This window comes from Salmo salar, chromosome ssa01, assembly GCF_905237065.1.
Source record: "Salmo salar chromosome ssa01, Ssal_v3.1, whole genome shotgun sequence".
Classification (NCBI taxonomy): Eukaryota; Metazoa; Chordata; class Actinopteri; order Salmoniformes; family Salmonidae; genus Salmo; species Salmo salar.
Genome location: NC_059442.1, coordinates 7,540,523 through 7,564,522, shown reverse-complemented (window position 1 = coordinate 7,564,522; position 24,000 = coordinate 7,540,523). Strand labels below are relative to the sequence as shown.

At 41.5% G+C, this 24,000-nt stretch overlaps 1 protein-coding gene across 1 annotated transcript in view; it reads right to left on the bottom strand.

Annotated features, from left to right (window-relative positions):
- Positions 1–24,000, bottom strand: part of LOC106605304 (mucin-17) — a 45,894-nt gene that overhangs the window by 9,738 nt on the left and 12,156 nt on the right. The window contains exons 5-8 of the mRNA XM_045694308.1: positions 11,255–11,314; positions 10,766–11,015; positions 10,239–10,373; positions 5,253–5,845 (exon numbers count right to left, since the gene is read on the bottom strand). Coding sequence (XP_045550264.1) covers positions 5,253–5,845; positions 10,239–10,373; positions 10,766–11,015; positions 11,255–11,314 — 1,038 coding nt within the window. The remainder of the gene's footprint in view (positions 1–5,252; positions 5,846–10,238; positions 10,374–10,765; positions 11,016–11,254; positions 11,315–24,000) is intronic.

Genomic DNA, 24,000 nt, shown 5'->3' with positions numbered 1-24,000 from the left:
AATAATTTCAGGTCCAGTACCATCGTTGGGCCACGGGTGTGAACAATTCAGCAGACTGCTGGCATTACACATCTGTCTAAAAGACTACTGTAGCTCTGCTGGAGTCACTTTTATTGATAACTTTGACACCTTCTGGAAACAGAAGATACTCTACAGGAATGACGGAGTCTCTCCAAATCATCTTGGCTTCTGGACTCTATCCACGCATTTCAAGGTTGCGTTGAAACAATGACTGGTAAATGATCCAAGACCAGCTCAGTTAATCCCTACCATTGTGACAATGAGTCATCATAATACTGCATCAAATGTACATGATCTTAGGGGCACTGGAAAACACAATGTAAATAATTTAATTTATGTACCCCTAATTGCACCGAATACATCTGTATATCCTACAGCTATTGTAAGCAGTAATCATGAGCCTATAAACCAGAATTATACTGTTAGCACTGAGGCGGTGTGCCCTAGTAGGAAGACCACTTTATGCAGCTCACCCTGCACTATCAGCTCCAATGTAAATAACATGAGTAAGTCTACCACTGATAAGCTTCCCAGTAAAGCAATAAAAACAATCAAGCAACACAGAACAGTGCTAAAAATAGCCCATATTAACATATGTAGCCTAAGAAACAAGGTCCAGGAAGTCAATAACTTGCTTGTAACAGATGACATTCATATTCTGACTATCTCTGAAACTCACTTAGATAATACCTTTGATGATACAGTGGTAGCAATACATGGTTATAATATCTACCGAAAAGACAGAAATGCCAATGGAGGTGGTGTTGCGGTCTATATTCAGAACCACATTCCTGTAAAGCTTAGAGACGATCTAATGTTAAATACTGTTGAAGTAATATGGCTACAGGTTCATCTGCCTCACCTAAAGCCCATTCTTGTGGGAAGCTGCTATAGACTACCAAGTGCTAACAGTCAGTATCTGGATAATATGTGTGAAATGCTTGATAATGTATGTGATATCAACAGAGAAGTATTTTTTTCAGTCAACCTACCAGGGTAGTTATAAAAAGCACAGGAATTAAATCATCAACATGTATTGATCACATTTTTACTAACGCCGCAGATATTTGCTTTAACTTCTTTGGGATAGGGGGCGGCATTTTGACGTCCGGATGAAAAGCATGCACAAAGTAAACTGCCTGCTACTAAGGCCCAGAAGCTAGGATATGCATATAATGGTATATTTGGATAGAAAACACTCTAAAGTTTCTAAAACTGTTAAAATAATGTCTGTGAGTATAACAGAACTGAAATGGCAGGCAAAACCCCAAGGACAAAACATCAAAAAAAGTTAATAATTCAGCATACCACTGATTTCAATGGCTGGCACTTATATAATAGGGCGAAATCGTCCCCGATTGCAGTTCCTAGGGCTTCCACTAGATGTCAACAGTCTTTAGAAAGAGCTTCAGGCTGGTTTTTGGGAAAAAAAGGGAGAAGTTGTAGTTTTTCTAAGTGGCTTCCATTTTGGCTGTAGTGTTTCCAAGCGCGTGGCCGAGAGAGCGCCTTCTTTTTGTTTATCTCCGGTAAAGACAATAACAATTCTCTGTCTTAAATTGTATTGTTTATTTGGATATTAGGGTACCTAAGGTTTGATTATAAACATTGCTTGACTTGTTAGGATAAGTTTATTGGTAACATTTTGTATGCATTTTGAAGGAGGGAAACCGAGTGGATTATTGACTGAATTGTGCCAGCTAAACTGAGTATTTATGGATATAAAGAAGGACTTTATCGAACAAAAGGACTATTTGTAATGTAACTGAGACCTTTTGGAGTGCCAACAGAAGAAGATCTTCAAAGGTAAGGCATATATTATATCACTATTTCTGACTTTGGTGTCGCAACTCCCTGGTTGAAAATTATTTGTTATGTATTTGTGTGCTGGGCGCTGTCCTCAGATAATTGCATGGTTTGCTTTCCCCGTAAAGCCTTTTTGAAATCTGACACGGCGGCTGGATTAACAACAACTTAAGCTTTATTTTGATGTATTGCACTTGTGATTTCAGGAAAGTTAAATATTTATAGTAATTTAATTTGAATTTCACGCTCTGCAATTTGATGGGACGCTAGCGTCCCAATGATCTGCAAGAAATGTTTAAAGCAGTATCCAAATCCATAGGATGTAGTGATCACAAAATAAGAGCCATATTTAGGAAAACCACAGTTCAAAAGGCTGGGCCTAATACAAATATTATTTGTATTGCTAAAAGCATTAAACTGTAATCTTGTACTTTTTGGGTTTTTTTTAGCCCTAAGAGGTCATACAAGAAGTTTTGTAGTGATTCATATGTTGATGATGTAAAGAATATTTGCTGGTCTGTGGTGTGTTGTCGTAGTGATGAGACCAAAACGCAGCAGGTATGTGTATGCTCATCTTGACGTTTAATGAATTCAAAATGAACACCAAAATAACAAAAGAACGAACGATCAACAAAACAGTCTGGCAAGGCACAAGGCTAAACACAGAACAATCTCCCACAAATGACAAACACAAACACACCCTAATATATGGGACTCTCAATCAAAGGCAAATAGACAACACCTGCCTTCAACTGAGAGTCCCAACCCCAATTAACCAAACATAGAAATAGACACACTAGACTAAACATAGAATACATGAAAATCAAACAGTGCCCAAAAACCCCCGGAATACTTAAATCAAATGCCCCTTCAACAAACACACCACCCCGAACCACATAAAACGAATACCCTCTGCCACGTCCTGACCAAACTACAATGACAATTCACCCTTATACTGGCCAGGACGTGACATATGTAATGAGGAGCAACCAGACACTGCACTTGACACATTTACTAATGAGCATGCACTCTGTTAAATCCCCTTGGATTGATGAGGAATTGAAAATTGTATGGTTGAGAGGAATGAGGCTAAAGGTATGGCAATTAAGTCTGGCAGCCCAACTGAATGGCAAACATACTGCAAATTAAAATAAAGAAAAATAAACTACACTATGAAACAAAGATAAATTATATAAAGAAATTACATTTTGGAAAAAAACGCCAACTCGACTCATTCATTCATTGAATCAGATGGCTCATTCATCACAAAGCCCACTGATATTGCAAACTACTTTAATTACTTTTTCATTGGCAAGATAAGCAAACTTAGGGATGACATGGCAGCAACAAACGCTGACACTACACATCCAAGTATATCGGACCAAATTATAAAAGACAAGAACTGTACTTTTGAATTCTGTAAAGTCAGTTTGGAAGAGGTGAAAAGGTATTGTTGTCTATCAACAATGACAAGACAATGGGGTCTGCCAATCTAGATGGAAAATTACTGAGGATAATAGCAGACGATATTGCCACTCCTATTTGCCACATCTTCAATTTAAGCCTACTAGAGAGTGTGTGCCCTCAGGCCTGGAGGGACGCTAAAGTCATTCCGCTACCCAAGAATAGTAAAGCCCCCTATACTGGCTCAAATAGCTGACAAATCAGCCTGTTACCAACCCTTAGTAAACTTCTGGAAAACATTGTGTTTGACCAGATACAATACTATTTAACAGTAAACTAATTGACAACAGAATTTCAGCATGCTTATAGGGAAGGAAACTCAACAAGCACAGCACTGACACAAATGACTGATGATTGGCTGAGAGAAATTGATGATAAAGTGATTGTGGGGGCTGTCTTGTTAGACTCAGTGCAGCTTTTGACATTATTGATCATAGCATTCTGCTGGAAAAACATGTGTGTTATGGCTTTACACCCTCTGCTATAATGTGGATAAAGAGTTACTTGTCTAATAGAACACAGAGGTGTTCTTTAATGGAAGCCTCTCAAATATAATCCAGTTAGAATCAGGAATTCCCCAGGGTAGCTCTTTAGGCCCCTTGCTTTTTTCAATTTTTACTTTTACTAACGACATGCGCTGACTTTGAGTAAAGCCAGAGTTTCTATGTATGCGGATAACTCAACACTATACACGTCAGTTACTACAGTGACTGAAATGACTGCAACACTCAACAAAGAGCTGCAGTTAGTTTCAGAGTGGGTGGCAAGGAATAAGTTAGCCCTAAATATTTCTAAAACTAAAAGCATTGTATTTGGAACAAAACACTCACTAAACCCTAAACTCTAAACCTCAACTAAATCTTGTAATAAATCATGTGGAAATTGACCAAGTTGAGATGACTAAACTGCTTGGAGTAACACTAGATTGTAAGCTGTCATGGTCAAAACATATTGATGCAGTAGTAGCTAAGATGAGAAGTCTGTCTATAATAAAGCGATGCTCTGCCTTCTTAACAACACTATCAACAAGGCAGGTCCTACAGGCCCTAGTTTTGTCGCACCTTGACTACTGTTCAGTTATGTGGTCAGGTGCCACAAAAAAGGAAAATTGCAATTGGCTCAGAACAGGGCAGCACGGCTGGCCCTTGGATGTATATAGAAAGCTAATATTAATAATATGCATAACAATCTCTCCTGGCTGAAAGTGGAGGAGAGATTGACTTCATCACTACTTTTATTTATGAGAGGTATTGACATGTTGAATGCACCGATCTGTCTATCTAAACTACTGGCACACAGTTCGGACACCCATGCATACCCCAAAAGACATGCCACAAGAGGTCTCTTCACAGTCCCCAAGTCCAGAACAGACTATGGGAGGCACACAGCACTACATAGAACCATGACTACATGGAGCTCTATTCCACATCAAGTAACTGACACAAGCAGAAAAATTAGATTTCAAAAACAGATTAAAAAAATATTATGAAACAGCGGGAACTGGGAAGCAACACAAACATTGGCACAGACACATGCACACACACACACACACACACACACACACACACACACACACACACACACACACACACACGATAACATGCGGACTATATATACACATGGATTTAGTACTGTAGATATGTGGTAGTGGTGGAGTAGGGGCCTGAGGGCACACAGTGTGTTGTGAAATCTGTGAATGTATTGTTATGTTTTAAACATTTTATAAACTGCCTTAATTTTGCTCGACCCCAGGAAGAGTAAAGGGGATCCATAATAAATACAAATACAAATACACAACTGTGGGAAGCATTGGAGTCAACATGGGCCAGCATCCCTGTGGAACGCTTTCGACACCTTGTAGAGTCCATGCCCCGATGAACTGAGGCTGTTCTGAGGGCAAAAGAGGGTGCAACTCAATATTAGGAAGGTGTTCTTAATGTTTTGTACACTCAGTGTATACTCACCTTAGAGCAGGGTGCAGTGTCGCAGAGTGTCCTGTAGGGGGTGGTAAGGCAGCTGCTCACAGAGGACAAGGTGTCCTCACGAGGGAGGCTGTGGAAGCCCTCCCCCCCATCTTCACCCGCCAGGGAGTCACTGCCCAAGGAAGATGAGGGGGTGAGGGTGAGGCTTGGGTGAGGTTGAATCTTAAGGGAAGGGTTAGAGTTAAGAGTGAGGCTAGGGTGAGAGTTAGGAGTAAAGGTGGGGTTAGGGTTGAGGGTCGGGGTGAGAGAAGCCATCAGAGAAGAGATGCCCTGTCCTCTCTGGGCCTGGATCCGACACACTGATGACTTCACCACTCTCCTCTCCTCCCTCCTTTCCTCCTCCTCTCTCTTATCCACCACGCTCTCCTCGTCCAACCTTCCCTCCTCTCTTCTCTCGTCCCCCGTCTGGCCGGCCTCTGGGGCATATGAGGGCGTGTGTGACTGGGTGTGTGAGCGCCGTATGATAGTGCTCTGTAGCAGGGCTGTGTTGACAATGCCGATCCGGCCCAAAGTAGAGTACTGACCAGGCTGAACCACTGTTCCACTACACCCTGGCTCTTCATCAGCTTCATGTTCTGTAGAGGAAGAGGAGAGGATAAGAAAAAATAATTGAGGGGAGGAGAGGAGAGGAGGCGAGGAGGGGAGGGGAGGAGAGGAGAGGAGGCGAGAGGAGGCGAGAGGAGGCGAGGCGAGGCGAGGCGAGGAAAAGAGAGAGTACACGTCCTCAGTGAAAACAATGTACTGAGCAAATGTCAAATTTGCTTTTTACCAAATTATTGTACGACACACCACGTATTAATCCTGCACACCCTAATTGACAAACAAACAAACCAAAACAAAGGCAAAGTCTTCTTATGATTTGGTGATTTCAAAAACACACAACATTATAGAATGCATTTACACAAAATACAAGTGTGCGGGTAAAATTGACAAGAAACACACACATTTCTTTCCACAGGGCCGTGGGGTGAGACAGGGATGCAGCTTGAGCACGACCCTCTTCAACATATATATCAACGAAATGGCGAGGGCACTTGAACAGTCTGCAGCACCCGGCCTCACCCTACTACACTCTGAAGTCATATGTCTACTGTTTGCTGATGATCTGGTGCTTCTGTCCCCAATCAAGGAGAGCCTACAGAAGCATCTAGATCTTCTGCACAGATTGTGTCAGACCTGGGCCCTGACAGTAAATCTCATTAAAAAAAAAAATGGTGTTCCAAAAAAGGTCCAGTTGCCAGGACCACAAATACAAATTCTATCTCAACACCATTGCCATAGAACACACAAAAAACGATACATACCTCTGCCTAAACATCAGCAGCACAGGAAACTTCCACAAAGCTGTGAACGATCTGAGAGACAAGGCAAGAAGGGCCTTCTATACCATCATAAGGAACATAAAATTCAACATCCCAATTAGGATCTGGCTAAACATTCTTGAATCAGTTATAGAACCCATTGCCCTTTATGGTTGTGAGGTCTGGGGTCTGCTCACCAACCAAGAATTCACAAAATGGGACAAACACCAAATTGAATTTTTTTTGTGTTTGTCGCAAAAATAAAATATATCCTCAGTGTACAACGTAAAACACCAAATAATGCATGCAGAGCAGAATTAGGCCGATACAGGCTAATTATCCAAATCCAGAAAAGAGCAGTTAAATTCTACAACCACCTAAAAGGAAGCGATTCCCAAACCTTCCATAACAAAGTAATCACCTATAGAGAGATGAACCTGGAGAACAGTCGTCTAAGCAAGCTGGTCCTGGGGCTCTGTTCACAAACACAAACTGAGCTCCAGGACAGCAACACAATTAGAACCGATAACGAGAAACCAAAATGACTTGACACATTGGAAAGATTTAACAAAACAACTGAGCAAACTAGAATGCTATTTGGCCCTAAACAGAGAGTACACAGTGGCAGAATACCTGACCACTGTGACTGACCCAAAATTAAGGAAAGCTTTGACTATGTACAGACTCAGTAAGCACAGCCTTGCTATTGAGAGAGGCCGCCATAGGCAGACCTGGCTCTCAAGAGAAGACAGGCTATGTGCACACTGTCCACAAAAGGAGGTGGAAACTGAGCTGCACTTCCTAACCTCCTGCCAAATGTATGTCCATATTAGAGACACATATTTCCCTCAGATTACACAGACCCACAAAGAATTTGAAAACAAACCCAATTTTGATAAACTCCCATATCTATTGGGAGAAATACCACAGTGTGCCATCACAGCAGCAAGATTTCTGACCTGTTGCCACTGGAAAAGTGTAACCAGTGAAGAACAAACACCATTGTAAGTACAACCCATATTTATGTTTATTTATTTTCCATGTTGTATTTTAAATCAAATCAAATTTTATTGGTATCATACATACAGTTGAAGTTGGAAGTTTACATACACATTAGCCAATTACATTTAAACTCCGTTTTTCACAATTCCTGACATTTAATCCAAGTAAAAAATCCCTGTCTTTGGTCAGTTAGGATCACCACTTTATTTTAAGAATGTGAAATGTCAGAATAATAGTAGAGAGAATGATTTATTTCAGCTTTTATTTCTTTCATCACATTTCCAGTGGGTCAGAAGTTTACATACACTCAATTAGATAGCATTGCCTTTAAATTGTTTAACTTCGGTCAAACGTTTCGGGTAGCCTTCCACAAGCTTCCCACAATAAGTTGGGTGAATTTTGGCCCATTCCTCCTGACAGAGCTGGTGTAACTGAGTCAGGTTTGTAGGCCTCCTTGCTTGCACACGCTTTTTCAGTTCTGCCCACACATTTTCTATAGGATTGAGGTCAGGGCTTTGTGATGGCCACTCCAATACCTTGACTTTGTTGTCCTTAAGTCATTTTGCCACAACTTTGGAAGTATGCTTGTGGTCATTGTCCATTTGGAAGACCCATTTGCGACCAAGCTTTAACTTCCTGACTGATGTCTTGAGATGTCGCTTCAATATATCCACGTACTTTTCTTTCCTCATGAAGCCATCTATTTTGTGAAGTGCACCAGCCCCTCATGCAGCAAAGCACCCCCACAACATGATGCTGCCACCCCCTACACGGTTGGGATGGTGTTCTTCGGCTTGCAAGCATCCCCCTTTTTCCTCCAAACATACCGATGGTCATTTTGGTCAAACAGTTCTATTTTTGTTTCATTAGACCAGAGGATATTTTTCCAAAAAGTACGATATTTGTCCCCATCTGCAGTTGCAAACAGTAGTCTGGCTTTTTATGGCGGTTTCTTAGCAGTGGCTTCTTCCTTGCTGAGCGGCCTTTCAGGTTATGTCCATATAGGACTTGTTTTACTGTGGATATAGATAGTTTTGTACCTGTTTCCTCCAGCATCTTTCAGCGTCCTTTGCTGTTGTTCTGGGATTGATTTGCACTTTTCACACCAAAGTACATTAATCTCTAGGAGACAGAACGCGTCTCCTTCCTGAGCGGTATGATGGCTGCGTGGTCCCATGGTGTTTATACTTGCGTACTATTCTTTGTACAGATGAACGTTGTACCTTCAGGCATTTGGAAATTGCTCCCAAGGATGAACCAGACTTGTGGAGGTCTACAATGTTTTTGTTGGAGGTCTTGGCTGATTTCTTTTTATTTTCCGATGATGTCAAGCAAAGAGGCACTGAGTTTGAAGGTAGGCCTTGAAATACATCCACAGGTACACCTCCAATTGACTCAAATGATGTCAATTAGCCTATCAGAAGATTCTAAAGCCATGACATCATTTTCTGGAATTTTCCAAGCTGTTTAAAGGCACAGTCAACTTAGTGTACGTAAACTTCCGACTTAAACTGTATATTTAGCAGATGTTATTGCGGGTGTAGCAAAATTATATTGTTCAGTGGAGTAGTATCTAACAATTCACAACAATACACACAAATCTAAAAGTAAAATACTGGAATTAAGAAATATATAAATATGATGACGAGCAATGTCAGAATGGCATTGACTAAAATACAGTAGAGTACAGTATATACATATGAGATGAGTAAAGCAGTATGTAAACATTATTAAAGTGACCAGTGATTCCATGTCTATGTCTATGGGGCAGCAGCCTCCTAAGGCGTAGGGTTGAGTAACCGGGTGGTAGCCGGCTAGTGATGGCTATTTAACAGTCTGATACCCTTGAGATAGAAGCTGTTTTTCAGTCTCTCGGTCCCAGCTTTGATGCACCTGTACTGACCTCGCCTTCTGGATGACAGCCTTGACTTGGGTGGTTGATTGTCCTTGATGATCTTTTTAGCCTTCCTATGACATCGGGTGCTGTAGGTGTGCTGGAGGGCAGGCAGTGTGCCACTGGTGAAGCGTTGTGCAGACTGCACCACCATCTGGAGAGCCCTGAGGTTTCAGGTGGTGCAGTTGCCATACCATGTGGTGATACAGCCCAACAGGATGCTCTCAATTGTGCAACTGTAAAAGTTTCTGAGGGTCTTAGGGGCCAAGTTGAATTTCTTCAGCCTCCTGAAGAACACTGTCTGTGTTGGTGGAACATTTCAAATTGTCATTGATGTGTACGCCAAGGAACTATTTTTACATTTGCACATCGTTGCAAAACTGTATTTAGCCATAATATGACATTTGAAATGTCTCTATTCCTTCGGAACTGAGAGTGAACTTTTGTGAGTTTAGTGTATACTGTTAATTTTTTCTATTGTTTATTTTACTTTTGTTTATTATCTATTTCACTTGCTTTGGCAATGTTAACATACAGTATGTTTCCCATGCCAATAAAGCCCTTTGAATTTAATTGAAAATTGAGAGAGAGAGAGAGAGAGAGAGAGAGAGAGAGAGAGAGAGAGAGAGAGAGAGAGAGAGAGAGAGAGAGAGAGAGAGGAAGGGGGAACAGGAGAGAGAAAGGGAGGAGAGAGATAGAGAGAGGTTATAAAGATTACCAAAGACAAGGTCTGGGTGCAAACACACACAGAGTAGAGTGGGAGAGACTTACCCAGATCTCTGGGGACGTCATCAGGTATCCCTGTGATGGTCTTGCGGCGTGTGAGTTTGTTCCGGGGATGACGGATCAGACTGTCTGTGTTGGCTAACGCCCGCCGGAAACTGGCCTGGCGCTCAAAACTTTCACCTGAATGGGGGGGGAGAAACGACTGTTACACATACATACTGAGGGTTAAATATGGATATCTGGGAAGATCTCTTCAGTTTTCAACCTCCTCCGTAGAGCATGGTGAGGTATGTATGTATGTGTGTGTGTACCAGTGATGTTGATGGGTACTATGTACTGTGTGTACCAGTGATGTTAATGGGTCCTATGTACTGTGTGTACCAGTGATGTTAATGGGTACTATGTATAATGGGTCCTATGTACTGTGTGTACCAGTGATGTTAATGGGTACTATGTACTGTGTGTACCAGTGATGTTAATGGGTACTATGTACTGTGTGTACCAGTGATGTTAATGGGTACTATGTACTGTGTGTACCAGTGATGTTAATGGGTACTATGTACTGTGTGTACCAGTGATGTTAATGGGTACTATGTCAGCGGCGATGGCCTGCGCCTGCTGCCTCATCTTCTCCTCTGGTGTCGGCAGGGGGAGGGGCTTGGACCATTCCGTTTCTTCGGCGACTGTGAGATCACAGACATTAGTCATGATGTCACCCCCATTAACTGTGTCATCAATGTCTTCGTAAAAGTTCAACGGGGGGCTCGGCGGCGGCCGGAACGAATATGCAAAGAGGTCCTCGTCTGGGGATGCCGCTGTAGACTGATGGAGAGAGAAAAATGACAGGGAGGAATTAATCACTTAGATTATTATCCACAACCCCCAGTTAGCTAATACAGGCTAAACACTAGCACAGGCTAAGAGCTAGCACAGGCTAATTGCTAACACAGGCTAAACGCTAGCACAAACCACTATGGAGCCCAGTGAGCTACAGCACACAGAGGTAGTTAAAGGCTATAGTAACTACTATCTCAGGCTAGTCCCAGTAGGGCCTGTGGTACCTTTCTCCTCCAGCAGACAGAGAAGCAGGACTGAGACAGATAGTCCAGCAGCTTGGACCTCTGAAAGAGGAGAGGAGAGGAGAGGAGAGGAGAGGAGAGGAGAGGAGAGGAGAGGAGAGGAGAGGAGAGGAGAGGAGAGGAGAGGAGAGGAGAGGAGAGGAGAGGAGAGGAGAGGAGAGGAGAGGAGAGGAGAGGAGAGGAGAGGAGAGGGAAAGAAAGGAAAGGAGAGGAAATGAGAATAGAGAAGATTGAATGCAGATTAAAGGCTTCAGCATTCTTCGGTTTGGCTAGTTCCGAACTCGAACGAGTATGCTCGCATACTCCCTTAAAACAACTTCGCTTGAAAAAATGTGAATCTTGAGATGCTGTAGCCAGTATAAACTTCCTCAAAATAGTCAGAATTAATCTAAGATAACTCAAGAAATCCGTCATTAATGTTGACGTTTTTGTAGAGGTCTTAGTCGCGCAATTATACCTCTAACTAATATAAGAATAGGTACAGTATTACTCAAGCGAAACATTATACCTCTAACTAATATAAGAATAGGTACAGTGTTACTCAAGTGAAAAATGTTGCATGAAAATGAGTCGTCTCTCGTTGAATAACAACAAATACTTAATTGAAGAATCCCAACTGTTGACCAATCACAGACGACAGGCCGTAGACTTCGGCAACTGAACTTTGACATGCCTCAGAAAAACAATTTGTGTTCACAAACAGCCGAAAAAAATTGACGAAGGCTTTATTATTTAAACTTTATTTTGACAGGGAAGGCATATTGAGACCTAGGTCTCTTTTCCAAATGTGCCCTGTATAATACAATATAAAATACACATTCAACACAAAATATACAATAGCAGCCAAAGGTTTGGACACACTGACTCATTCAAAGGTTTTTCTTTATTTTTACTATATTCTACATTGTAAAATAATAGTGAAGACAACAAAATAACACATATGGAATCATGAAGTAACCAAAAAAAGTGTTAAAACAAATCAAAATAGATTTTATATTTGAGATTCTTCAAAGCAGACACCTTTTGCCTTGATTACAGCTTCGCACAATCTTGGCATTCTCTTAACCAGCATCATGAGGTAGTCACCTGGAATGCATTTAAATGGAGAGGTATGCCTTGTTAAAAGGCAATTTGTGAAATTTCTTTCCTTCTTAATACGTTTGAGGCAACCAGTTGTGTTGTGAGAAGGTAGGGTTGGTATACAGAAGATAGCCCTATATGGTAAAAGACCAAGTCCATATTATGGCAAGAACAACTCAAATAAACAAAGAGAAACTACAGTCCATCATTACCTTAACCTCTTGAGGATACCCTAGGATAGGGGGCGCCACAGCGCATTTTGAAAAAAAATCGTTCCCATTTTCAACGGCCTACTAATCAAACTCAGAAGCTAGGGCATGCATATACTTATTATATATGGATAGAAAACACTCTAAAGTTTCTAAAACTGTTTGAATGGTGTCTGTGAGTATAACAGAACTCAAATGGCAGTCAAAACCCCGAGACCGATTGAAACAGGAAGTGGAATTCTGAATACCTTAAGACATGAAGGTCAGTCAATCCGGAAAATTTGGAGTTGCAAAAACCATCAAGCGCTATGATGGCTCTCATGAGGACCGCCACAGGAGGGGAAGTCCCAGAGTTTCCTCTGCTGCAGAGGATAAGTTCATTAGAGTTACCAGCCTCAGAAATTGCAGCCCAAATAAATGCTTCACAGAGTTCAAGTAACAGACGCATCTCAACATCAACTGTTCAGAGGAGACTGCGTGAATCAGGCCTTCATGGTCAAATTGCTACAAAGAAACCACTACTAAAGGACACCAATAACAAGAAGAGACTTGCTATGGCTAAGAAACACGAGCAATGGAAATCTGTCCTTTGATCGGATAAGTCCAAATTTGAGATTTTTGGTTCCAACCGCCATGTCTTTTTGAAACGCAGAGTAGGTGAATGGATGATCTCGGCATGTGTGGTTCCCACCGTAAAGCATGGAGGAGGAGGTGTGATGGTGTGGGGGTGCTTTGCTGGTGAAACTATCTGTGATTTGCTTAGAATTCATGGCACACTTAACCAGCATGGCTACCACAGCATTCTGCAGCTTTATGCCATCCCAACTAGTTTGTGCTTAGTGGGACTGTCATTTGTTTTTCAACAGGACAATGACCCAACACATCTCCAGGCTGTGTACGGGCTATTGGACCAAGAAAGAGTGATGGAGTGCTGCATCAGATGACCTGGCCTCCACAATCACCCGATCTCAACCCAATTGAGATGGTTTGGGACGAGTTGGATTGCAGAGTGAAGGAAAAGAAACCAACAAGTGCTCAGCATGTGTGGGAACTCCTTCAATACTGTTGGTCGAGAGAATGCCAAGAGTGTGCAAAGCTGTCATCAAGGCAAAGGGTGGATATTTTGAATAATCTAAAATAGAAAATATATTTTGATTTGTTTAACACTTTTTGATTACAACATAATTCTATATGTGCTATTTCATAGTTCTGATGTCTTCACTATTATTCTACGATGTAGACAATAGTACAAATAAAGAAAAACCCTTGAATGAGTAAGTGTGTCCAAACGTATATCTATATACAGTGCATTCGGAAAGTATTCAGACTCCTTGAGTTTTTCCACATTTTGTTAAGTTACAGCCTTATTCTAAATTTGATTGAATAGTTTTTTTTTCATCAATTTATACACAATATCCTATGATGACAAAGCAAAAACAGGTTTCTATGAATTTGTGCAAATGTATCAAATAAAAAAATGGATGTATCTCATTTACATAAGTATTGAGACCCTTTACTCAGTACTTTGTTGAAGTACCTTTGGCAGCGATTACAGCATCGAATCTTCTTGGGTATGATGCTACAAGCTTGTAACACCTGTATTTGAGGAGTTTCTCCCATTCTTCTCTGCAGATACTTTCAAGCTCTGTCAGGTTGGATGGGGAGCATCGCTGCACAGCTATTTTCAGGTCTCTCCAGAGATGTTCAATCGGGCTCAAGTCCAGGTTTTGGCTGGACCACTCAAGGACCTTCAGAGATTTGCCCCGAAGCCACTCTTGTGTTGTCTTGGCTGTGTGCTTAGGGTCCTTGTCCTGTTGTAAGATTAACCTTTGCCTCAGTCCGAGGTCCTCAGAGCTATGGAGCAGGTTTTTATCAAGGATCTCTCTGTAATTTGCTCCGTTCATCTTTCCCTCAATCCTGACAAGTCTCAGTCCCTGCCGCTGAAAAACATCCCCACAGCACGATGCTACCACCACCATGCTTCACCGTAGGGATGGTGCCAGGTTTCTTCCAGATGTGACGCCTGGCATTCAGGCCAAAGAGTTCAATCTTGGTTTCATCAGACCACAGAATCTTGTTTCTCATGGTCTGAGAGTCTTTAGGTGCCTTTTGGCAAACTCCAAATGGGCCGTCATGTGCCTTTTACTGAGGAGTGGCTTCCGTCTGGCCACTCTACCATAAAGGCCTGATTGGTGGAGTGCTGTAGAGATGGATGTCCTTCTGGAAGGTTCTCCCATCTCCACAAAGGAACTGTCAGAGTGACCATCTGGTTCTTAGTCACTTCTCTGACCAAGGTCCCTCTCCTCCGATTTCTCAGGCGGCCAAACTCGGTGATTCACAAGGGATCTGCAATAAGCTCAAGGCTGTTGGATGGACGTTCTCTTCTTTTCACTTTCTTTCACCTTCTTCTTCTTCTCTCGTATTTAACCTGTTAGGGCTAGGGGGCAGCATTGACACGGCTGGATAAAAAACATACCCGATTTAATCTGGTTACCACTCCTACTCAGTAACTAGAATATGCATATACTTATTACATATGGATAGAAAACACCCTAAATTTTCTAAAACTGTTTGAATGGTGTCTGTGAGTATAACAGAACTCAAATGGCAGGTCAAAACCTGAGAGATTCCTTTACAGGAAGTGGCCTGTCTGACCATTTCTGGAACTTCTTTGCCATCTCTATCATTTACTAAGGATCTCTGCTCTAACGTGACACTTCCCACGTCGTCCATAGGCTCTCAGAGCCCGGGAAAAAAGAGAATGTCGTCATTCCAGCCCCAGGCTGAAACACATTATCGCCTTTCTCAAGTGGCCCATCAAGAGACACTAGCTTATGCGCGTGACCCCGACCGCCCCCGCCTTTGGGATTTTTTCCTCTGTTTGCCGAAAAGGAGATTCCCTGTCGGAATTTTATCGCTTTTCTACGAGAAAAATGACGTAAAAATTGATTTTAAACAGCGGTTGACATGCTTGACGTACGGCAATGGAATACTTTGAATTTTATTGTCAGGAATTGCGCCAGCGCGCGACACTTCTTTACTATTTCGGATAGTGTCTGGAACGCATACGAACAAAACGCCGCTATTCGGATATAACGATGGATTATTTTGGACCAAACCAACATTTGTTATTGAAGTAGACGTCCTGGGTGTGCATTCTGACGAAGACAACAAAAGGTAATGACATTTTTATAATAGTAAATATGATTATGGTGAGTGCTAAACTTGCCGGGTGTCTAAATAAGCGAGCCCGTGATGCTTGGGCTATGTACTTAGAATATTGCAAAATGTGCTTTCACCAAAAAGCTATTTTAAAATCGGACATATCGAGTGCATAGAGGAGGTCTGTATCTATAATTCTTAAAATAATTGTTATGCTTTTTGTGAACGTTTATCGTGAGTAATTTAGTAAAATGTTAGCGAATTCCCCGTAAGTTTGCGGGGGTATGCTAGTTCTGAACGTCACATGCTAATGTAAAAAGCTGGTTTTTGATATAAATATGAACTTGATTGAACAAAACATGCATGTATTGTATAACATAATGTCCTAGGGTTGTCATCTGATGAAGATCATCAAAGGTGAGTGCTGCATTTAGCTGTCTTCTGGGTTTTGGTGACATTATATGCTGGCTTGAAAAATGGGTGTCTGATTATTTCTGGCTTGGTACTCTGCTGACATAATCTAATGTTTTGCTTTCGTTGTAAAGCCTTTTTGAAATCGGACAGTGTGGTTAGATTAACGAGAGTCTTATCTTTAAATGGCTGTAAAATAGTCATATGTTTGAGAAATTGAAGTAATATGATTTTGAAGATTTTGAAAATCGCGCCACAGGATGGCAGTGGCTGTTACGTAGGTGGGACGAATTCGTCCCGCCGGTCCCATAGAGGTTAACGTTCTTATTCTTCTCTCGTATTTCACGTTCTTCTTATTTTCTATATTATTACCTTTATTGTGCTGTTGGGAAAGAGCTCGCAGGTTAAGCATTTCACTGGACTGTTTTACACCTGCTGTATCCTGTGCATGTGACAATAAAACTTACCAGTAGATGTCACTAATTCTCCTACAGTAATAACTATTCTGGTGACAGTACCTCTCTCACCAGTAGGTGGCAGTCTTGAGCTTAAGTAACTGTCACACTCTGATCTGTTTCACCTGTCTTTGAGCTTGTCTCCACCCCCCTTCAGGCGTCGCCCATCTACCCCATTACCCCCCGTGTATTTATATCTGTGTTCTCTGTTTGTCTATTGCCAGATCGTCTTGTCTTGCCAGGTCTTACCAGCGTGCTTTCCTGTCTTCCTGTTCTGTTTCCTAGTTTTTCCCAGTTCTGACCATTCTGCATGCCCTAACCCCAAGCCTGCCTGCCATCCTGTACCTGCCTGACTCTGACCTGATTACGAACCTCTGCCTGTCCTCGACCTGCCCTTTGCCTGCCCCGTGTTTACAATAAATCATCTGAGAACTGTACAATCCGCCTCCTGTGTCTAGGATAGTAACACTGTATTTAGTCAGATGGTTTGTAGTTGTTCAATAACTGTCAACAACATTTCAACTAACTATTTACTAACCCTAACCCTAACCTTATTCCTGCCCTGTTCTAGCCGGCTACCACCTACTACTCTACCCTACACCGTAGAGACTACTGCACTATGTACATAGTCATAGAACACTGGTCACTTTAATAATGTTTACATACGGTTTTACACACTTCCAGTTTATTAGGTACACACATCTAGTATGGGATAGTACCCCCCCCTCTTTGCCTCCATAACAGCCTGAATTCCAGAGTGTATCACAACCGGACGTTGTGAATCCCATAGGGCGGCGCACAATTGGCTCAGCGTTGTCCGAGTTAGGGTTTGGCTGGGGTAGGCCGTCATTGTAAATAAGAATTTGTTCTTAACTGACTTGCATAGTTAATTAAAGGTTAAATATATAAATATTTTTAAATATATATTTAAATATATATATATTTGGGGCATGGATTCTGCATGGTGTGGCGTTCCAACGTTGGATCCAGGATTCATCGAACCAGGTGTCATGACGTTGCCCTCTTTGGGTTTTCTATGTACCATCCCCTTACCTCCCCCTACTCAGGCCCTGTGAAAGAGGTCGTAAATTCCTAAGAAAATGTCCTCATGGCCCTCATGGTCCTCATGGCCACAGTATACAGAGAGAGTGGGCTTCATAGAAAGAACCCAGAAATTCTTCCACCTCACAGGACTGGAGAACCGAACAACATTTATGTTCTGGAGAAGGTATAGAAGATCGGTGAAGAATCCAGCTACGAACTGGTCCATTTGGTACAATTTTGTGAAACTCATGAGAGACAATATGGCCACATTACCATGGCTCTGTTTATATCATAGCCTCAGTTGTGAGACTTACATCTAATGGTTGTATAAAATTAATGAATAAGGATAAAGCTATTTGGAATATGTTGGGATGCTTATAAGATGTTAATGTGAGAGAATTGTATTTTCTGTTTAAAGTTTTACCAAGTCATCGGCACGCCCCCATGAACAGACGAGACCTGGTGTCATGAGACAGCCTTTTTCTGCCATTCCGAATAAAACCCCCACCCAGGGTTTCTATCACCAGACCAGCTTGCCTCAAGAAGAGAGGGCCAAGGTTTGACCATGCATTCCTCATTCTGAACTTTAATCATACCACGTGGTTAAACTCTTAGACTATTGAAACCGACAGAATAATAACAAGTCTTTGATATTAATTACTAGTCTGCAGCTAGGAATTCGGTATCATTGAACGCGAAGACCGACGAAACAGCCGTCCTATAACAACATTAATGAATGTCACTTTGAAATATCCATTCTAACCGAGAGAGAGAGAGAACACGAGGACAAAACTCTCCAACAGAACAGAACTTTTCAACAAAGATCCCGATGACACACTGAGCGTAAATATATATATTGATTGCAATTGTTCTCGAATGAGTGAGCGTTCATGTGCAAAAGATTAGCATTTCAATTGTTAATAATTATCAACTCTGTAGTGCCTTCTCAGTTGACCCACACTCCCCTTTTCTCTAACAAGCCGCCATGCCCGGTTTAGCCCACTAGGTCACATTCTCCTATAATTTCCTTGTAACCTTATCTGTTTGATTATGCATTTCTGTGAATTATTTAGTTTAGTTAATAAATGATTTTAAGACAATTGATGTATGGATGACTCATAGTGAAGACTGGGTTCGTGCAGATAACCAACAATTTACGACATTTGGAATGAGACTGACGAGGTAAACGAATACATCATTAAATCAGAAGATAATCGATCAGATATTAGACTGGCGAGGTTAATAACACATCATTAATCAGAAGACTCAGATCAGATAGTATGATATCTGAAAGTTATATTAGGAAAATTATAACTTTGTAATCTGAATATTTTCCTTGGTGCCCCGACCTTCTAGTTAATTACAGTTACACGATTAATCAGTTTAATCGCATAATAATAATTACAGAGAGTTATTTGATAAACATGTCTTCCGTTTTAATGATGCCAAAGACACGACACAGGCAATGTTTTTCCACTCCTCAACTGTCCAGTGTTGTTGATTACGTGCCCACTGGAGCCTCTTCTTTTTGTTTTTAGCTGATAGGAACCCGGTGTGGTCGTCTGCTGCAATAGCCCATCAAGGACTGACAAGTTGTGCGTTCCAAGATGCCGTTCTGCACACCACTGTTGTACTGTGCCGTTGTTTGCCTGTTTGTGGGTCGCCTGTTAGCTTGCATGACTCTTGCCATTCTCCTTCAAACTCTCATCAACAAGCTGTTTTCACCCACAGGACCGCAGCTGACTGGATGTTTTTTGTTTGTCCATTCCCGGTAAACCCTAAACACTGTTGTGTGTGAAAAGTCCAGGAGGCCGTCCGTTTCTGAGATACTGGAACCGGAGTGCCTGACACCGACGATCATACCACGCTCAGTCTCTTAGGTCACTCGTTTTGCCCATTCTAACGTTCAATCAAACAGTAACTGAATGCCTTGATCCCTGACTGCCTGCTTAATATGGCATGCCACGGCCACTGTCTGTAGGAGCTAACCATTTGTTGTGTGAACCTGGTAGTGCTCCTAATAAACTGACTACTGAGTAAATATATATTTATATATATATATTATATGTATATTTATATTCTGGTCTCTGACATTGCTCGTTCTGATATTTCTTAACCCTAACCCTAATCCTAGCCTTAACCCTTACCCTAACACTTATTCTAAACCTAATCCTAACCGTAACCTAAGCAAGCAGTTGGTTATTAACCTGTTATGGCTAGGGGGCAGTATTTTCACGGCTGGATAAAAAACGTACCCGATTTAATCTGGTTACCACTCCTACCCAGTAACTAGAATATGCATACACTTATTTTCAGGCAGGAAGTGGCCTGTCTGACAAGGTGTCGTTCTTCTTGTCTCTGTTTATTGAAGAGTGAGGATCTTAGCTGTCCCGTGACACTTCCTACGGCTGCCATAGGGTCTCAGAAGGCGGTAAAAAGCTGAATCGTGGCTTTGCAGGCTCTGGCTGAAAAAAAGTAGCGCGTTTGGGTAGTGGCTGGTTACAGTACTGTGAGACTCAGGCTCGTGCCCGCGTCGACCGAAAGCTTTGTTTACTTTCCTCTGTTTAGCTAAAAGGAGATTCCCGGTCGGAATATTATCGCTTTTTTACGAGAAAAATGGCATAAAAATGGATTTTAAACAGCGGTTGACATGCTTCGAAGTACGGTAATGGAATATTTAGATTTTTTTGTCACGAATTGCGCCATGCGCGCGACCCTGATTTACCATTTCAGATAGTGTCTGGGACGCACGAACAAAACGCCGCTATTCGGATATAACGATGGATTATTTTGGACCAAACCAACATTTGTTATTGAAGTAGCAGTCCTGGGAGTGCATTCTGATGAAGACAACAAAAGGTAATCAAACTTTTATAATAGTAAACCTGATATTGGTGAGTGCTAAACTTGCCGGGTGTCTAAATAGCTAGCCCGTGATGCCTGGGCTATGTACTTAGAATATTGCAAAATGTGCTTTCACCAAAAAGCTATTTTAAAATCGGACATATCGAGTGCATAGAGGAGTTCTGTATCTATAATTCTTAAAATAATTGTTATGCTTTTTGTGAACGTTTATCGTGAGTAATTTAGTAAATTCTTAGTGAATTCGCCGGAAGTTTGCGGGGGGTATGCTAGTTCTGAACGTCACATGCTAATGTAAAAAGCTGGTTTTTGATATAAATATGAACTTGATTGAACAAAACATGCATGTATTGTATAACATAATGTCCTAGGGTTGTCATCTGATGAAGATCATCAAAGGTTAGTGCTGCATTTAGCTGTCTTCTGGGTTTTTGTGACACCCATTTTTCAAGCTAGCATAGTGTCTGATTATTTCTGGCTGGGTACTCTGCTGACATAATCTAATGTTTTGCTTTCGTTGTAAAGCCTTTTTGAAATCGGACAGTGTGGTTAGATAAAGGAGAGTCTTATCTTTAAAATGCTGTGAAAAAGTCATATGTTTGAAAAATTGAAGTTTTTGTATTTTTGAGGAATTTGTAATTCGCGCCACGCCTATCACTGGATATTGGAGCAGGTGTTCCGCTAGCGGAACGTCTAGATGTAAGAGGTTAAACAGATATTTTGTTGATAGTATAACCATCTGTACGTCATCTATAACCGAGAGGAGCTGGATCAGTCTAATCGGGTAACTCACTGACCGGGTGGACAGATGGCAAGAAAAGCAACAGGCTGAATATTAGAGTGAGAGTTACACACACACACACACGACACACACACAAAGACCCCATGAGAGGCCCCATGATAGACCCCATGAGAGGCCCCATGAGAGGCCCCCGTGTCTAGTGATGTTTTTCTGACCCGGTTCAGGTTGTTTGGGTTGTGATTAAAGAGTGACTGCCCCTAAAAAGCAACTTCTCCTTTTGAAAATGGTTTACGTTGAATCGATATGAATAAGAAACATTTATTCTAGTCTCCAAATTTACTAAAAAGTGGAAATAGGATCATTTTGATCATGAAGTCAGTATCGTCCAAAACTGAGATTAGAGAGATTATAGGAAAAAAATGCTATGTCACGTTATGAAGGGTACCCTAACAGTTTTATTTGGTTTATTTCAATCCTGCCCACATGCCCACGGCTGGCAGCATCCAAGTAATCATTAATTTGGAGCGCAGCAGCACGTGACCTAATCGTAATGGTCATTGTCAATTTGCTTTTACATTCAATATCCCTATAGGGCTAGTTAGGGACCATCAGTAAATGACACAATGGGACAATATTTTGAAAGGTCAATGGCTCCAAATTCCAATGACTTAAAAACCTCAAACCAAATATAAATTGTCGAAATTCATGAAACAAATGTTTTAAACTAAAAGATGTGCAACATATAAAATACTAATATTGTCCCATTGACGGCCCCTAACTAGCCCCAGAGAAACCAACTTTGCCACGGTAGCATACCTTCCATCTGAGGCCAATTGGTGAAAGAAGTAGGCTAGCACGACCAAACCTCGGCGACTCCAAGACACAAGACCTGGTTAGACTGTTTCAAGTTATCTAGAAAGGTGAAGTGGCTGTAACTGTGTTAAAACCTCTTTGGGATAGGGGGCGGTATTTTCACGTCCTGATGAAAAGCGTGCCCAAAGTAAACTGCCTGCTACTCAGGCCCAGAAGCTAGATATGCATATAATTAGTAGATTTGGATAGAAAACACTCTAAAGTTTCTAAAACTGTTAAAATAATGTCTGTGAGTATAACAGAACATATTTGGCAGGCGAAACCCCGAGGACAAACCATCCAGGATTTTTTTTGTTGAGTTGACTGTGTTTTCTATTGGGTTTCTATGGGGAACTAGATTTTTGAGGCACTTGGTTGCAGTTCCTATGGCTTCCACTAGATGTCAACAGTCTTTAGAAATTGGTTGATGTTTTTCCTTTGAGAAATTAAGAAGTAGCCCTTTCCTTTCTGAGTATCAAGCCAAGTGTACTTTTTTGTTTTGTGCACGCGACCTGGAACTCGCTCCACTTTCATTTTATCCGCTACAGTATATTTCGTGTTAAATTTTATCGATTATTTACGTTTTAGGATACCTAAGGATGGATTAGGAAAGTTGTTTGAAATGTTTGGACAAAGTTTACTGGTAACTTATTAGATCATTTTTCGTCATGTTGGGCGAGTTGGAACCGTAATTTTTCTGAATCAAACACGCCAAATAAATTGACATTTTGGGGATATAAAAAAGGAGTTTATCGAACAAAAGGATCATTTGTGATTGTTTCTGGGACATATTGGAGTGCCAACAGAAGAAGATCTTCAAAGGTAAGGCATGAATTATATTGTTATTTCTGACTTTCGTGTTGCACCTGCTTGGTTGAAATATGATTTTCATGTGTTTGTATGGTGGGGTGCTGTCCTCAGATAATCGCATGGTTTGCTTTCGCCATAAAGCCTTTTTGAAATCTGACACAGTGGCTGGATTAACAAGAAGTGAAGCTTTATTTTGACATATTGCATGTGTATTTTCAAGAATGTTAAATATTTCTAATAATTTAATTTGTATTTCGTGCTCTGCAATTTCCGCTAGCGGAACGTCTAGCCGTAACAGGTTTAAGGCAGAGTGAATGTAAAAACGTTTGCCACGTGAGAACACACACAACGAGACACCCAAATGAAACCCTTCCCCCAAGACAAACTCTCGTTTGACTTCAGTCACGGCCGCTGCATTTCTTTTTATTTATTTAACCTTTATTCAACTAGGAAAGTCATTTAAGAACAAAATCTTATTCTTAAGCCCCAAAACAAGGACAAATCAAAATACTAGTACACTTCTTATTCTCAGTAAGGGTCATGAACCTAAATTGAAAATGTGGACACACTGATGTGTTGTGGAATGTCTGTGTAGATTTTGTATACAAACATGATGTTGTGTTGTCATTTTGACCCAGAGGCTTTCATGTGTATAGATATATTTCTCTCCCCCCGACAATACAGTAAAACCAGCACCGCTTGTGTAGAATGCAATAAATACATTTGCAGAAAGCACACGCATACATAATGTTCAACATGTGGAGAGAAAGACTGAAGGGGTCATTTTAACTAATAGGGTCAAGTGGGGGGCAGCACAGCCCTCCATGTGCTCGCCAGAGGTAGCCTCTCGGTGCCATTAGGTACCGAGATGAGATCCTCAGACCCCTTGTGAGACCATATGCTGGTGCGGTTGTCCCTGGGTTCCTCCTAATGCAAGACAATGCTAGACCTCATGTGGCTGGAGTGTGTCAGCAGTTCCTGCAAGAGGAAGGCATTGATGCTATGGACTGGCCCGCCCGTTCCCCAGACCTGAATCCAATTGAGCACATCTGGGACATCATGTCTCGCTCCATCCACCAACGCCACGTTGCACCACAGACA